This window comes from Gouania willdenowi, unplaced genomic scaffold (genome assembly GCF_900634775.1).
Source record: "Gouania willdenowi unplaced genomic scaffold, fGouWil2.1 scaffold_228_arrow_ctg1, whole genome shotgun sequence".
Lineage (NCBI taxonomy): Eukaryota > Metazoa > Chordata > Actinopteri > Blenniiformes > Gobiesocidae > Gouania > Gouania willdenowi.
The window spans coordinates 183730-200365 of NW_021144983.1; the positions used below are offsets into that span (position 1 = coordinate 183730).

The window sequence follows — 16636 nt, forward strand, 5'->3', positions numbered from 1 at the left end:
TTCCCCAAGATGAAAACCATTTACGTACATTAGTGAATTGATGCAATGTGGCCGCTGCTGTTACGTTCTCTAGCTAGTGGGCGGGATAACACTACAGGCAGGATGACAGCGCTAGAGATGATAGAGAAACTTTTTTTTGAGGAAAAACGACAGCTTTTAAAAAATGGGAGACCAACACCTGAGTTACCAGACCTTCAGCAAAGGTAAAGTCAGAACATTGTTGGTACTTTCTACAGTGAATGGTACAAAAGGAAGGATTGGCTTTGTGGATGAGCCTCACTGAGGCTCTTCTGAGTTGTTGTTGTTGTTGTTGTCATTTTCTCCATGTTTCTGTGTTTCCAATACAAACAACGGATGTGCTGCCGTGTCATGAGATATATCTTGTTGGGAGAGTATGGAGGCTATATTAAATAATTGTTTATCTTTCTTTAATGGTGTTTTATGACGTTGATTTTGTTAGATGGCTAAATGTTTGTTCATGTGGATCTTGTTGGGTTTTTTCTTTCTTATCATGAATTTTATATTTTGATAAGCGCATTGAGATGACTTTGTTGGAAATTGCTTTATACAAATAAAGTTGATTTGAATTGAATTAACATTTGCCAGCAGAAACATATGAAATTGTTATTGGTGGTCTCGATTTGCAACTTGCCTTCCCAACCCTAGTGGTCATGGCAAGTCACTGTTACTATGGCAACCAAATATACACAAAATGTAAAAATCACTTTTTTCATTAAGCTGTGAAATGGACATCGATCCAAAAGGTCATACAAGACATGCTAATGTATATTGACCTATAGTTGGTAAATTCATAGAGAAAGTTCATTAGTTAATTAGACGTTATTTACTTAATGTTGCCATTTCAGAACTTTAGTTTGATGTCAAAAGCTTGCTACATCTTTCATCCCTGCTCCTTTTTGCGTTTGTGGTGATGCAACCTTACATTGCAGTGCATGCTGGGTAAGAACGTTCTGGAAATCATCTCTGATGTCTGTCCGCCCTCGATCAGGTGAGTCCCAGGAACAGCAAAGCTTCCTGTAAATTACCACCAGGAAACACAACAGTGTGTTAAAGACATTTATCTGACTCTGGGATGCTGTGCTGTACTGCTATAAAGGGATCCTTCATTGTTTTTACAAATGTGGCCTAAAATCTGAGAAAGGCCAAATTTTGCAAAGACAGTGGAGGATCCCTTTAAATCATCAGAGAACAATTAGAAAATGATGAATAATCTGCAGATGCATCCTAGTTGGGTGAACAATGATGATGTTTAATATCAATAAACTACAGTATTAGTTCAATTAAGAAAAAGTGGGAGCAAGACAAGCAGAACTCTGGTGCAATTTAGGTAACATGGATCTTCTCTGTGGATGGCGGTAATGAGGCATTGTTACCCGCGGCTGAGTTTTGAGTGTGATCTCTCGGAGGTCCGTGAGTCGGATAGACTTCTTCTCCTCTGTGAAGTTTCCAGAGTGTGTCCACGTTGGCCCCCGTCCAAGAGCAAAGGCCTTGTTCAAAGCTGCAGCGCTCCACCACACCGTGTAGCTCTGCTTTGGTAGGAGTAACAGAAAAACTCACGTACCAAACAAAACATCATTTGTATTGTAGGGGTGCTTAATCAGCCTGATTTCCCGATTTGATTATGATTACTGAAGTCTCGATTCAATTACAAAATGGTTTTCGATTATTGCTGATGATTGATCTTCTATTTAACAGTCAGATGTTGAATTACTTGACTTCTCTTTTGAGTGACACTTCACAGAACCTTCAAAATTGTGTAGCGTAAATGAAATATCCAAATTAGGACTCACCTGATTTGTTTTACAATTTGAAAAATGTAAATAATCCATCTTTGGGAATAGGAGAAACAATTCATATTTGTCAATGATTTGTACAAAAGAGAGATCTGGACACATGGATCAATGCAAGTATAAAAATGTAATTAATCTTTTTGTATATATTCTGATGATATCTATAATGCTTACTTTACTTTATTCATTGCTGTGCAGTTAGGACTACAAACTCCTCCTCCTCCTGCTTCTGAACTACATCTCCCACGTGATCACTAGTGGTGTAGGAAAGGTGGGACTGATTGCCTGTATTATAGAAGCCTGTTCATTGTCCCCATGCTGTTTGTTACCCTGATGAAGGCGCACTGACTAAAAGCTTAACAATTGAATTGTTTACTTGCATTGATCCAAGTATTCAGATCTTCTTTTTGCACAAATATGTTTTAAGTTCTGGCACCTTGGCAGATTCAGGTCGTCCGTGCGGTGATTCTACTTCTGATTTATATTTGTCAATAATGAAATGAGCTTTTTTAACCAGCCCTAGAGTGTTGAGGAGTCTGGTTCTATCAGAGATCAGGGTTTGTTCGGACTCACCACAGTTGTTCTCATCAGACCCGTCTCCACAGTCATCAGTGAAGTCGCACACAGAGCTCTGGTCCACACACACTCTGTTGTTGCACACAAACATGCTCTCAGGACAAGATGGCTGCGCCTCTGAGAAAAGATGCAAGGGAATACTATTCAACACCACTTCAGGTAAAGCCTGTAAATTTAATGTAACATCAGCATGGCCTACCAGGCAGGCTGCAGTTGATGAAGTCCACATCATCCAGAGAGATGTGTCCGAGCTGGTTCAAGGTCCTGGAAGCCTCAAACAGGATAGAGAATTCCCGAGGGATTCGGCCGATCGCCACCTCACTGTGTCTCCACACGACTTCAGAATGACCAGATTGATGCCACAGTGTTGTTCTCGTGGATCCTCCCTTCAGCACCACATTAAAGCCACCTAACCCTATTGGAGAAACACTTGCCTTTAAAATTTAAATGCAGAAAACTGACCAAAAACCTTAACAACAAACGCATACAAAAGGAATGTGGAACCTTCTCACACCTTCGCCCTGCATGCTGTAGTAAAAGTGCAGCCTGCAGGTGGCGCTGGCCTGAGTCATGGTGGGGCTCTCCAATGTTGCAGGGCTGATTTGGTCACCTTGGTTGGCTGTGACTGCCATGTACCAGCCTAAAAGAAGTTTCACTGCAATCGTTAACAACAACCAACCAGAAAATTACTGAAGCAGATTTGTCAGCAGTTAAAATAAGGCAGTGTCTATCTATACGGTTGCCGTATCAATATACAGTACAGACATTCTATCTGTACGCAGCGCTCCTATTTGGCCAGTTTAGGTTACAGGAAATGTCCTTCATTGGTCAGTTTAGGTCGTGTGACTAAAACTAAACCTAATCCTAAACCGAACCCTAAAAATTTTTGCGATGTAAGGTTATAAACTAACCCTAACCCCAAACCTAACCCTAAGACGCTACGTACGTGTACTTCGGTACCAACAGCACCGGGGGGTTGTCCGTACGGCAACTGTAGTAATCGACACTTTCTTAAAATAATGACCGATCTGTGGTTTAATGCAGGAAAGGACAAAAGGTTTGTGTGTTTTTGTTGTCATTTTGGCCCTATACTACAAAGCTGGATAAATATATCCAGGATATCTCTCCAATAGCAGGCTTCACCTAACCAAACATTCACAATCCCAGAGTAGCTGTACTGTGAAAGTGGTTATAAACACTTCAACTTAAGCCAGCGGTTTCCAAGCTGGATGCATGCCCGTTCACATAAAAGGGGCGTTGTTTGCAGCATCTGACGGAGAAACCGTGAGGAAAAATTCTTTAAAAAATATGAACAAATAAAATCTGTAATTCAGGTAAAAAAAAACGCTGTTGCTGCAGTAAAAGCAGGAAGGAAGGAACGCAGGCAGGAAATTCCAGACTGGTATTGAGTACATTTGTGAGATCATACAAAATTAATTTGACAATAAATTAAATAAATAAAACAGACTATTCAAGTATCCGCCTCATTTTGGGTGCAGTCTGTTGCTCTGATGATGCGTTCAGTGAGCCTAGATCATAAGGTGGACGTTATTTTAATTTTATACAGCCTATTTTATCTCATGGGCCTGAGGCTCTCAGCGTCGCCATCTGCGTAAATATGAGTGAATGAACGAATGAATGAGGCTCCATCATGTGACTAACGTAGGTCAATTATGTTGTCATTTAATACATTTTTCTGTCATTTTGTGTTTCTATTGTCGTTTTTTGCCTCACTCAGATCAATTGAATCACAGCTTGCAGTTAATCTTTTGAAAGTCTAAAAGGACAAACAGTTGAATAAGAGGCAGTATCGATTCTGTGCACTAAGAACTCTAAAAAATGTACATTTTTAAACAGAATGTGAAGCCAGGTCAAAAAATCTGAATATAAGGAGGAGAAAAATCAAACTGGAGGCTGTCCGTGAGAAAGTCACATGAAGAAAGCCAAAACAACCTTCTGCTAGCAGTCTCCCTTATTCGTGCCTGCAGTCCTTGTGCGTGAAGCTGCATTAAAGTTAGCACCTGCCTGTCAAACTTAAGTATGTTTTACTTAGTAAGATTGTAAATTTCATTGTAAATCAGCTGAGGTTTGAGTTAGAGCAAAACAAGGAAGAAGAATTGTGGCTAAAGGCACATAGAGGACTTGTAACCGTAAGAACGAAGTAAAAGAGGAAAATGAAAATGAATCCCTTTCTCATATTCAGCTTCTTTCCCCCTGAAGTCTGTAATTCTATATTTCTTATACTTGAAAGTTGAAGCTTTGTGATTTCTGAGTGAATCTTTCGTGTTGTCATACCCAGATCCGTTCCCAGTGTGTTGTCAACGACAGGCCCATTATTCCCAGTGGCGTTCCTTCCTCTCTCCCACTTCACCTGACCAACGCTGACGTCTTCCCATTCACATGTGCCGATTTCAAACGAGCAGCCCACAAACTCTGCGCTCGTTTCATTATCTGTAAGAAACACCAAAACGTCTTTTTTCAATTCATGAACGGAAGAAAGAAAATGAACACGAGAGCGTTACCTTGACAACGCCCGGCTGTAAGAGTGATGTCATCAATTGCAATAAATCCTCTGCTGTTGGACTCTGCCTCAATCAGCAGCTGTTAAAGAGTATTTGAATATGATATAATTACAAAGATAAACTACTCTAATTCCGATCTGCCTTATTCTAGAAGGTGAATGAGTGTGGACATAACTTCCTTTTTTGAGGAAAGAGGCAGCAGATAGCCAGAGGGAAAATAAAAACAACTGTTCTTTGAGAAGAGCCAGATTAAGTGGTTTGGGCACCTGAATAGGATGCCCAAGTGGTGCCCAAGTGCCCAAGGTGTTCAGTTCTGATAGGTGACCCTGAATAAGACCCAGGACACGCTGGAGAGGCCATGTCTCTCGGTTGGCCTGGGAACGCCTCGGGATTTCCCGGGAATTGCTGGACGAGTTAGTTGGTGCATTGGAAAAATTATTTTAAATGCAACACTTTTAAATGCATTAGCTTTGCATTTAAGTAATCAATAGGGTAATTTAAGTTACTTTTTTATTTAAGACACTAGAAACAGTAACAGTTTTCATTAACCAGCACAAGACTGGTCATCACACAATGAGTTGCATCCATAGGAAGTAGTGGCGGCTCTAGGAATAGGGAGGATATAACATGTAAACATACGTCACATGTAAATGTACCTGGAAGGGTTCGGATGTTTCTATAGACTCTGATAATCTGCTCCAGCTGTTCCCGGTGCCGTCACTGTGGAATATCAGATCGTCCCCTGAGGGCCCCAAACGCCTGAGCACTCGCAATGTCCCAGAGTCACTGAGGAAAGGGAATGTTTGATTATCCTTTCAGGTCATAATAACCTTACCAAACCTTTTACTTTGAAAATATCAAAATACTGTGAAAACCAAACTTGAAATCTATCTTGGCTACATTGAAAGCAAATTGAAACAGTAGCTCTGAAATACTTCACATTTCCCTTGTATTAATCAGACAAAAATAAATATTTCCTGGCAGATTCTCAATGCGCGGTAAAATGTATGAACTTTGCCACAAAGGATGCTTTGTCTTGCACAAAGCTCAGCAGCTGATTCATGACAGAATGACACTTGCACATACTTCCTGCTGCAGTGCAATGAGGAAACTAAACAGGATGAAATACGTTCCCACATTGCAGTTGGGCTAAAATCAGTGATACCGTCTCTCTGCACCTTAAACTCACCTGTTGTTCATGTGGCACCACAAGGTGAGACAGGAGATGTTGGGAGTCACGTGAATCCACTCGGAGGCCACGACTGCAACACTGCTGTGATCATTGTGTAATGCTGAGCTCAACAAGAATAGACCTGGCAACAAAGGCAGATACATGCAAAACAAGCAGATCTTTAAAATACCATACAGTCATCACATCTCATCCTAAATGTTTAGGGCCTTGGGAGTGCCTGGCTCAGAACCTACAAACTTCATTTACAAACTCTAGCAAAGAATATAATCACTTATATCATATTTCAAATTTATAAGATAAGATTTATTTCAAAATGCAGGAAACTCTCTTTTCATGCTTAAAACTGTTGTACCATCTACAGTTGCGGTTGTGTGATCTGTTGATGGACCGGGGAACCCTCCTCTGGCCAGAGCCCAGTCATGTCCATCCTCTCTGGGGGCGTTGACCCAAGTGCATTGTCCAGACTCAAAGTCACAGCTGGCTGGAGGTCTGCAGGCTTCTTTCCTCACAGAGTAATCATCCATCTTTAAAGTAGATCCAGTTCCCGGCAAATGGACAGCCTGGAAAACAACCTGGGGAAACACAAACATGGTTGGACCCCTCATGGAAAGAAGAGATTCAATACAACATGTTTGTTTAATGAACAAATGATTTAACTCCATTTATGAACTGAATTTTATTACATTGAAATTCAAGGGTGAGGACACGGTGACCTCTGCCACCTCCCAGCCTTTAGAGGGCGCTCCATGCCTCAGCCAAAGAGCCTCTCCCAGTTCCCCGTTTTGCAGAACGTGTATGGAAAAGGTGTTAGAATGACTTTCAGGTAACAAATACCTGCAAACCACATTAAATTAACGACAAACAATAACATTTTCATTTGCAAATAGTTTTTCACGTCATGATGGACCTTGAACTCACCAGAAACGTACACAGATTTCTCTTGAATAAGAAAGCTTTGGTGTGAGCAGCTGTGCGACCTCTGGTTGACTGGATTGAGGCGCCTTCACAGTCATGTAAAAACCTAGAACACATTGGAGATAAACTGACTGACCCTGTTTGGAAAGACCTTTGGCCTCATTTAACAAACATTGCGTAAAATCCATACTGAAATTGTACGTGTGCACAAAATCTAAGAATGTGTGTGGGAAAAGCATTAAGTTCCAATTCATTGTTACTGAATACAACTAATCCAACTTAACATAATAAGGTTTCATATACTTCATTTAACAGTATTTACATTACTTAAAACAGAACAAATACTGCATATATTAATGGTGGCATTAACACGGTTAACAATTAACTGTTAATTTACATTATAATAATAACATACCAACAATGGTATAGAAAAAGTATAATACAGCTACAGTAATAATTCAAACTATACACCTTGGGCCATTAAGTTAAACAATCCGTGACCTACAGGTAGGAACACACCTCGACATTGGGCGACTAATAACCACAGGGTTGGCGGTTTGAATCCTGCTCTATCCTAATCATTGTCATTGTGTCCATGGACAAGGCACTTTACCCACATTGCCTAGTATGAATGGGTATGAATTGTGCATGAATATTGGTGGTGGTTGGTGATAGGCATGAAATGGCAGCCACGCTTCTGTCATGCCCCAGGGAAGCTGTAGCTAGAATGTAGCTTCCCACCACCTGTATGGCTGATGTGAACGAATAATGGTTTCTGTAATGCACTTTGAGTCGCATTGTAAAAATCGCGACATAAATCCAAGCTATTGTTATTATTCTTATTGACTTTGACTGAATTTTAGTGTAAGAAACCCTAAAGTGCAGCAATTGGAAAGTGAAATTGTGAAAATGAATGCAAACAGTTAAGTTATGTGCAAAACAGTTTTTTCTTAAAGTGGATTATGAATGGTCGCTTTCTGCGTAAATCTACAGTTCTGAATCATCAAAGATGATGAATAGTATGTGACTGCGCTCACCGTTATCCGTTCCATAGGTGTGATCCACCTGATCTTTGGTACCCCTTCTTCGAACCCAGCGACCAACGTGACTGACCCCGTACTCAAAGCCACACATGTCCGAGTCAAAGCCGCACACATCTAACACATTACACAGAGAAAGCTGTTGATTTTTGTCCCACTCTGACTTCATCACAGCTCACTGGGAGCGTACTCTGATCGCTGCATGCTTCGTCTCTCACTGTGATGTCATCAAGAGCGATGAATCCTTTGTTGTCTGATTCTCTGTAACCAGCAAACTTCAGCTGTAGATAACACAGAGATTAAACCTAGTTTTCCTTGTACAACACACCAAAGATTAATGTGATGCCACAATCTATGTGGCTGCTTGTAAAAGACATCATATTCATCTTTGGGCTCTACCTGTGTTACGTTGTTTGTGCTGATTGTGACTTGTATGTTCCTCCACTCTGGATTCTGTGTCCCCCGACGAGTCCAGACAGGCCATTCAGAAGAGTTCTACAAAATATCATATAATTTACCTTTGTAGCAAGAAATGGTGTACACTAATGTGTCTAAACACAAACTAAATCACACACCTTCACAACCAGTAGATCCAGGTTGGAGACAGAAGGCCCAAGCATGTAATACCAGAATCCAACACATAACTGTGACGCTGTGGTGATCACTGAGGCAGAGATTGAGGCTCTTTCTCTGCCTTTAGACCCTGATCCATTTAGCAGTAAGAACTTGCCTGTAGAAAAGATATAAATAATTCAATAATTGAATGATCAATCAATTGGATATTTTAACTTATGAACATTGTTAAAACTGAAAGAGCTCTTTTTTTTTATACAAGGGTTTCAATTTGTAGTGTCTCTGAATTTCAGTTTCGTATTTACTGAAATTCTGTTTCAGGTAATACCTAGTTCCGTTTTATCTGCTTTGACATACTTACTGACTTATTAAAACCATGCCAATTTTTAAAAATAAAATATTTTTCATTTCTTAGTGCTTCTGAAGCACTTGGTACACATTTAACCACCAAGTGAATAGGAAAACATGGTGAATATACATGATAGATGAGGGTAAATTCCATGTCATTTTGATTGAGGAAGTTAACTCTGATTTCCGCCTATTTTCCATAATCACAAAAAATTCCAGACCATAAAACTGTTAAAACTACCATAAAGTGCCGCAAACTCGGCAGCTTACACATTTTACCCCTTAAGTCAATTTCACTGTTAGTGTTTACTGTGTATGTATTCTTACTAAGCTTTGTTTAATTAACAAATTTAACTTGAACATTCATTTCAATTCTTAAGAGCCAAAAATGAATATAAATTAAACTTAACTTAATTTAAATGTTTATAATCTTACTTTATTTGTCTTTTTTTTTACTTTATTCTTACCATATTGCATTGGTTTCATTATATACCAATACATATCTTTTATTCCGTCTTGACGACAAAAGCGTTTAGAATTGAGCAGAAATTAAATCACAACAAAAATATTTCCTTCTAATTATTTGTTCCTAAGATACTGTATGTTTCAGCTGCTGTCAATATCTTTTTTTACCTTGATTATTTCCAGTAGTATGATCATAATGGGGTCCATCCCAGGGCGGCTGCATGTGATCCCCTCTACTGAGAGTCCAGTTCAAATCTTCACGATCCTCTTGGATCCAGTTACACAAACCTGTACAGGAAAAGTCACATTTTAATAGTGCAAAAAACCCTACAACAGAAGCCAAGCCAACAGCTGAACCTATTGTGTATTGTTGATAAAACATAAGGTTTAGGTTGGATTTCCATATGTTGTGTATTCAGTTGCTAACCGAGTGCCTAGGGGTCACTGTAGGTCAGTAATGCTGTGTGGACTGTGCTGTATGTGTGTAGAAGAAAAGTTGAGCAGTAAAACATGTGAAGTTCATGCATTAGTCTGCTGTTTCAATTAAAGCAGAACTAAGTAACTTGCTCTAAGCGCTCCCCCTAAAGGTCCCTTTTGGTTATGTCACTGTCGTAAACACTCTGCTCCCCCCGCCGCCTGTCCCACCCTACAGCTACATGCGCACCTTTGCTCTCCCAAGACGGTAGCAACCGATCACGGAAAAATCCTAATACAACAGTGACACTAAGGGTGCTTTCACACATATAGTCCCATGTGACTATGTGAACAGTATGAGGAAGAGAGACAAGTAAAATAAATGAATAATGTGGGAGTAATATGGAAGGGAGTGTGGAAATGTGTGTGATGTGTTTGTTTGCTGAAAAAGCGGCTCTGAAAATGGATGGATGGATGGATGAATGGATAGACAGATGGATGGATATTTGTGTGTGTGCTGCCTGATGGAGCACTGGGTTGCGAGTGTGTGTGCGTGCCTGTTGCCGCGACGACAGTGTGTGTGATTGCTGTGGACCGCTGCTAAGCTGTCACTGCATGGAGTTGCTCCGTTCCTCGGACAAAGGTCTTTTCTGGCTTTTTTTGCTGGCTCCGTCATGATATAAGTTTGAGAAAAGTGAATTAGTAGACAACCGTGTGCTGGTCATAATCTAGCATTAGTTTGTATTGGGCTGCCGTAAAGCAGTACGTCTTGTCACCGGGTCGTAGGCAGGAAAGTTGCAAGTGCTGTTTTCTGGCCAGAGACAGCAGAGAGAGATGAAAGACCCCCAATCACCCCATAAACACTTGTATTACCCTCACAGGGACTACAAGAAGGATTTATTAAGTTTACTATAAAGTTACTTAGTTCTGCTTTAACTATTACTACTGTCACTGACTTAACAAGCCCACAACACTATGGTAACCATAAATTTACAAACCTTTACTGAAACTTCCTTCATTTAAAGACACTCACCTCCTTCAAAGGAGCAGTCCAAGCTGGAGGCAGGAGCAGTGGTGGTGGTGGGAGGGCTGGGTGTGGTGGTGGGTGTGAGGTCATCACACGTTTGGTTCCTGATAATGTGAACATCATCGATGGAGAAACTGGCAGTCTTATACGCAGGACTCTTGGCTTGTAGAATGATCTTAATGATCGTAAGGAAAAATTGTTTATGCTTTGCCACATTGAGAGTTAAATTCATTAAACATTTGGGGATTTAAATGACTGTACTTTGTGAGAACTGGATGCACTGTAATCCACTCTGTCTCTTATCCATGTGTTGTTCACAAATCCACTTGTGTTCCACAAGGGATGCAATGCAGAAGATTCATTGAGGAACACTGTCAGCGTGACATCTGATGGTACTGGTAAATAATCATTGATCATATTTAAAATGATTTAATAACAAGGTATCTTGTACTTGTGTTTCAAGTAAACTGAAAATAAACTGCAGAAATGTACCGTAATCTACTTTTCCAGTTGTAAGTAAAAGCTGTGGGTATTGCTCTCAGGTTCCCTGATTACTTCTGTGCGTTAACGCAATGAAATGTATCAATGTGACTGCGATGTATTTGCTTTTGTCTATGTGTGAGTGTGTGTGTACCTTTATATCGCTCAAATTTTTGATATCTGTGAAAGTTGTGCATTCTTTGTTTGAGCGATAATAATTTGTAAAACTTTTACTTATAGCATCATATTTCCAAGTATGATGCTATCCTCTCCCCCCCCACACACACAAGAAGCACAGGGTCTGCCTTACTGCTTACTTGTTTTGCTCCTAGCAAACATAATTTAAAACGAAAATGTGAATCTTCAAAGTAAAAATAAAAGAAACTCTACTTACCGTTGAAAATCCACATATCGGCATAATGCCAGATCTCAAGGCAGGCTTGGTCAACAGCTTCCATTGATTCACTTTCTAGCTGTGCAATTATTTCCTTATCATGGCGAGATGTCATAAATATTGCAAAATGACCTAAAAAAATTGTAAAAACACATCAAATGTCATTTTGAGTGTCCGTATAAGTAGATTATTAAATGTTGTTACAGTAAAGATTAAAACAGTAAAGCTTATTTTAGTCAGTAAGAGTTTTCTTGTGTTACTCACCTAAAACCGAGTCTGTAGTGTGATCCCTTCTTGGAACAAGATGACCACTACTGCTGCCTGAGAGCCAGTCCCAGTTCACGCCTGATCCTTGTGGGGCATTATTGACCCAACTGCAGAAGTCCAACTCAAAGTCACAGAAACCTTCAAGGACGAGGGACAAAATCCACCACTGAGCCGCCCCACAAGTGTTGCATAACACTTTCTTTGAATCCTTCTAACTTACCTGTTGGAGGACAAACATCGTTGAGGACAGTAAGGTCGTCAATGGCGACGTCTCTCCTTGGCCCTTTTCCTGCTGTTGCCTCAAAAATCACCTTGGAAAAAACAATAGGTCCTTACAGTACATCGCAGAGACATTTACGGTCATACTCATAAGCTTTTGTCATGTAATGTCTTTTTCACACCTTACATCTCATTTAGGCAGTTTTAGTTGATAGTGAAGTTCTACAATTGCAAAATAGGTCAACAAATAAACGTTTTTATTCACTAATTTGTACTATTATGCTTTTTTTTGCACTGGCTTCTCTGACCTGGTATTGGGTGTCGGGGCTGAACAGAGATACTCTTCCATGTCTCCAGTGAGTCCCCTGATCTCCGACTCTTTTCCAAAGCTGGATGGGAATTTCTTGGCCGCTCCCAAATGTTTGCAGGTAAACACTGAGTTCACCAACATCACGTCCCTCCATGTAGTACCAGAACATCAGGCATTCGCCAGAGGAGGGAGTGGGCTCCATCACTGTGGTCATTATTGCTCCTTTGGCCCCCACAGGGTGATGCCACAGCTGAGCACTCAGGTAATAACCTGCACATATGGTGGAGTTAACAATGGTTTCTTTAGAGGTCTGTATCTAGTTGATTGTACACGCTGGGCAGTCAGTAAGGTTTCATACCTTGCTCTGTTCCCAGAGTGTGATCGTAAAGGGGTCCAGAAGAGTTTGAGGGTTGAAAAGCTCCTGTGATTCTTTCCCAGTTAAAGTCTGTCGAGTTTTTGGATAAAAGACCACATGTGGAGCCCTGGAAGGTGCACTCCCGCTCTGCAGGACAGGAACTGTTCTCACTGAAGGTCACCACCAGGTTATCAATGGCTATGCTGCCTTGGTCACCACCGACCACTGCTTCGATAATAAACTGGAGGAATTAGAGGAAAAAAACATGAATAAAGTTTTGGCAAAAGGACATTTTGCAGACATGAGGACCATCATAGTACCTGGATTGGTTGGTCGCTGTTAAAGGTCAGATCTGCAAATCGCCATTTGTTCCCCTGAGTGCCACTTCTCATCCACACCACAGTCTCTGGCTGGCCAGATTGCTTTGTGATGAACCTTAGGGACCCTTATGATAGAGGACATCACAGTGGAAACTGAGCCTATCAGATGTTTTTAGGTAGTTGAATGTACCAATGTAAGGAATGTACCAATGCTGTTGCCAAATATGTGATATATAAAGCTCACGCATAGAGCTTGACCTGCCGGTTGTGGGAAACTGACAAGCCTTGCGACTGATGTGGGCTTCACATCTGGGGCAGCTTTGATAAGCATGTAGTGATCTGAGAAAAAAGAAAGCTGGTTTTAATCCAAGTTGTCATTTGAAAATATATTAAACATATTTTCAACAAAATGCATCCCTTTGTAGGTAGAATCATCCAAAGTATTTTACGAGTAGCTACGCCTGTACGTAGGGTTGGGTGATTATATGAACCAAAAAGCATCTCTCAAAATTTTTTTTCTCAATTAAGTTTTATCAGAAAATTAATTCAGAGTCATCTGTCATCATTATGTGAAAAGCTAGCTTGCCCTTAAAGTTGATATCCAGAATTTCTGAGAAATCTAAGTTTATGTATGATTGTTTTGAAATGCAAAAAAATACCTAACTCGTCTTTCACTATGGTCTATTGCCGGTGGTCATTCATATACATTAATGTATATAAGTCCCTCCTTCGTCCTATAAATCCCTATACAAATTGAAACGATTGTCGAATGCGCCCAGCCAATAGGCTTTGACTTCCTATTTTTGAGACTGTCAATCAAAGTGAATGCGGAACTATGCACGGAAACAAGGCAAACAGATAAATATGATTTTGGCTATTACCTGACCGAGAGACCTATATCAATGAGACCCGATGCGAGCTTGTTATGTTCCACGATAAGTAGAGGCGCCGCTTCTGGTAGATTGGCAGAGGCAGTGGGAGGAAGTGAGGCTGTTTAGGGCGGGACATCAATACGTTTCTCAGAAACTACAGATATCAGCTTTAAGAGATAGGAACAGTATTCTTGCCACTGATTGAGGTATGCTGTGCCATGTTAAACTGTGTATCTCTAAGGGACAGCACTTGCGAGTGAGTTCTGTTGCATGGTTTGTTTCAGTGCAGAAGCCTGGACAGACTTCATGGTCTGGATTGCAGCAACAGTTAAACACATTCTTTCAATTGTGCCCTTTGTTGCGGTTGGAGATTCTGGAAGAGTTTAGAGGTGTTCCAACCATTAGGAAGAACAGTTTTTTCAACATTCACAGCAGATTCTCACACACACACTTGCAATCTGTGTGTGTATGTGCGCTGTCTTGAAGGAGGGGAGGGAAGTTTGCTCCAAGAAAAAAAGGCAGTGCCCAGAGGATTTTTTTTAATGAGAGACAGGCAGTTAGACAAGAAACAGGTAAAGTATCCACTCTTAAATCTAGAATTTTACACCTAAATATGATTTAAAGCAAAGATATATTTGTATAAACCATATTGTCTTTTTCTATATCACGTTGGATAAAAGTCTTGATATATCACCCAGCTCTATGTACTGTACTCATCAAGAATGGGAGAAATCTATACTAAATACAGGTAAACTGTATGAGTTGACAAGTATGCGATTGAAGCTTTTGATATTTGATATGAAAATATTTGTCCGTCAACACTCACCTGTAGTCTTTTAATCATTTCTAGGGTCTAAGGGTCTAAAGGGTCCTGTTGTGCAGTTACATACACACTTTTCTAAAAAAGCTGACCAGAAATCAATACATGTCTTTAAAGATCCATAGAAGTCTGCACTTCTGGTTAGATTCAGTTTGTCTTTTGCTGCTCTGTACTTGCGTACTGAAAATAAATTGAACCTAATAGTATCAATAAATTCCCCCAGGTTGTATGTCCTAACAATCAGCCAGTATACTCACTATTCTTTCCCATATCATTGAGTTCCTTTGTTGTTCTTCTCCACAACAGATCTGTTCTGTAATCATGGTACCATGAGCAGGTATCCGTTTCAAAGTCACACGACAAGCGGTCTGACCCAGCAGGCACATCTCCGTCTGCACAGTTCTCAAATATCACGTCGTCCAGGAAAGCGTCCACGGTTTCCATTAAGGATGGACTGAATGAAATCCGCAGCTTTTACAAAAACAAGATTTACTTTAGGTTATAATCAATCATTTAATGAACTCTGGGCCCTAATACTAAAGCACAATGTGCATTTCTACAGAGAATACGTATGTGGCAGACATTTGATGGTAGCTCATCCAAAACTAAATAACTATCATAACCTTGTATCCTCCAGGCTGATTGCCAAGGAAAGCTGTGGCCTTCTGCCAACTATCAGTTTGACTTGTATGGATGAGCAGCAGCTTCTTCTCAGAACTGCCTTTGATCATCGTCAGCTGAAAGCTGGACGACGAAGATATCGGCTTTTCAGAAAGAATGTAGTACCAAAAACTGAAAGATATAAAAATACAGACTTTATACATCAGACAATCATGTGCTAAAAAGGCGTCTTCAGAGTTGAGTTAGAAGTAGGGAAGGTAATAGTTCTTGCTGTTAATAATGATATTGCAAATATAATGCATGTGAGGAGTAATTGTATCCTCTTCTTTCTTACTTGATTTGACATCCAACAGCAGGTCGATGCTTCACCAAATACTCCAGAGTAGCCTTTGCAAATAAACCACCCTCCTGTTTTCCATCAACATGCATGACATGTCCTGTGGACACACATCAAATACAGACATGGATTACAATGCATATCACTGGTCATCTATCTGAATGAAACTCAAAGGGATATAGTTACCCCAGAGGCTGTTATTGGTGTGGTCCTGTCCTGGTACTGATGTGACGTTTGCCATCTCCCATCTCCAACTGTAGGACGTAGCACTGTTGTTCTTCCAACCACAGGAGTGATGCTCAAAATCACATGAGCCTAAATGGTGATGTACAACAATTATATGATTGCTAGAAGACTTTCGTTGTCATTGTATGCAAGTTAAAACAAAGTTTTTTATGTATGATCAAATAAAAGCATTGTAAAAGGTATAAACAATGCCTCTTGTGATGGAGCAGGTCGTCTTTATATCAGGTCTTTGGTAGATAGAATCCAGATAAAAAGGTTGCTGATAATATAGACTGCAAGCAGTCTTTAAAAAGTTGTAAAATAAATACAAAGGGCTGATTTTGCAGAAATATTGTTTTGCGTTTGAAAAAAATGCAAAAAATAAACGATGCTTGTCAATGCTTCAGAGTTACTGTAGAATTAGTGAACCATTGCTCAAAATGCTACACATATATGGAGCAATAATAAAGTTTCAATTATGTCTTGAGTCTTGAGAAAATTGCATGCTCTTATTTAATGTCCTCCCGAACTCC

At 40.2% G+C, this 16636-nt stretch overlaps 1 protein-coding gene across 4 annotated transcripts in view; it reads right to left on the reverse strand.

Annotated features, from left to right (window-relative positions):
- Positions 1-16636, reverse strand: part of si:ch211-106h4.4 (MAM and LDL-receptor class A domain-containing protein 1) — a 33248-nt gene that overhangs the window by 15575 nt on the left and 1037 nt on the right. For 3 of the 4 annotated variants that reach the window (XM_028441367.1, XM_028441368.1, XM_028441369.1), the window contains 30 exons: positions 16065-16193; positions 15876-15978; positions 15544-15712; positions 15178-15391; positions 13436-13567; positions 13229-13353; positions 12912-13149; positions 12552-12823; positions 12245-12335; positions 12022-12162; positions 11758-11889; positions 11145-11278; positions 10890-11058; positions 9611-9730; positions 8632-8786; positions 8456-8551; positions 8247-8337; positions 8054-8173; positions 7020-7122; positions 6785-6935; positions 6454-6673; positions 6099-6222; positions 5566-5695; positions 4910-4988; positions 4683-4838; positions 2902-3027; positions 2587-2802; positions 2385-2504; positions 1395-1547; positions 944-1035 (listed from right to left, as the gene is read on the reverse strand). In XM_028441367.1, coding sequence (XP_028297168.1) covers positions 944-1035; positions 1395-1547; positions 2385-2504; positions 2587-2802; positions 2902-3027; positions 4683-4838; positions 4910-4988; positions 5566-5695; positions 6099-6222; positions 6454-6673; positions 6785-6935; positions 7020-7122; positions 8054-8173; positions 8247-8337; positions 8456-8551; positions 8632-8786; positions 9611-9730; positions 10890-11058; positions 11145-11278; positions 11758-11889; positions 12022-12162; positions 12245-12335; positions 12552-12823; positions 12912-13149; positions 13229-13353; positions 13436-13567; positions 15178-15391; positions 15544-15712; positions 15876-15978; positions 16065-16193 — 4301 coding nt within the window. Of the gene's footprint in view, positions 1-943; positions 1036-1394; positions 1548-2384; positions 2505-2586; positions 2803-2901; positions 3028-4682; positions 4839-4909; positions 4989-5565; positions 5696-6098; positions 6223-6453; positions 6674-6784; positions 6936-7019; positions 7123-8053; positions 8174-8246; positions 8338-8455; positions 8552-8631; positions 8787-9610; positions 9731-10889; positions 11059-11144; positions 11279-11757; positions 11890-12021; positions 12163-12244; positions 12336-12551; positions 12824-12911; positions 13150-13228; positions 13354-13435; positions 13568-15177; positions 15392-15543; positions 15713-15875; positions 15979-16064; positions 16194-16636 lie in introns of those variants that run through there. The other variant, XM_028441370.1, reaches the window with a different exon arrangement.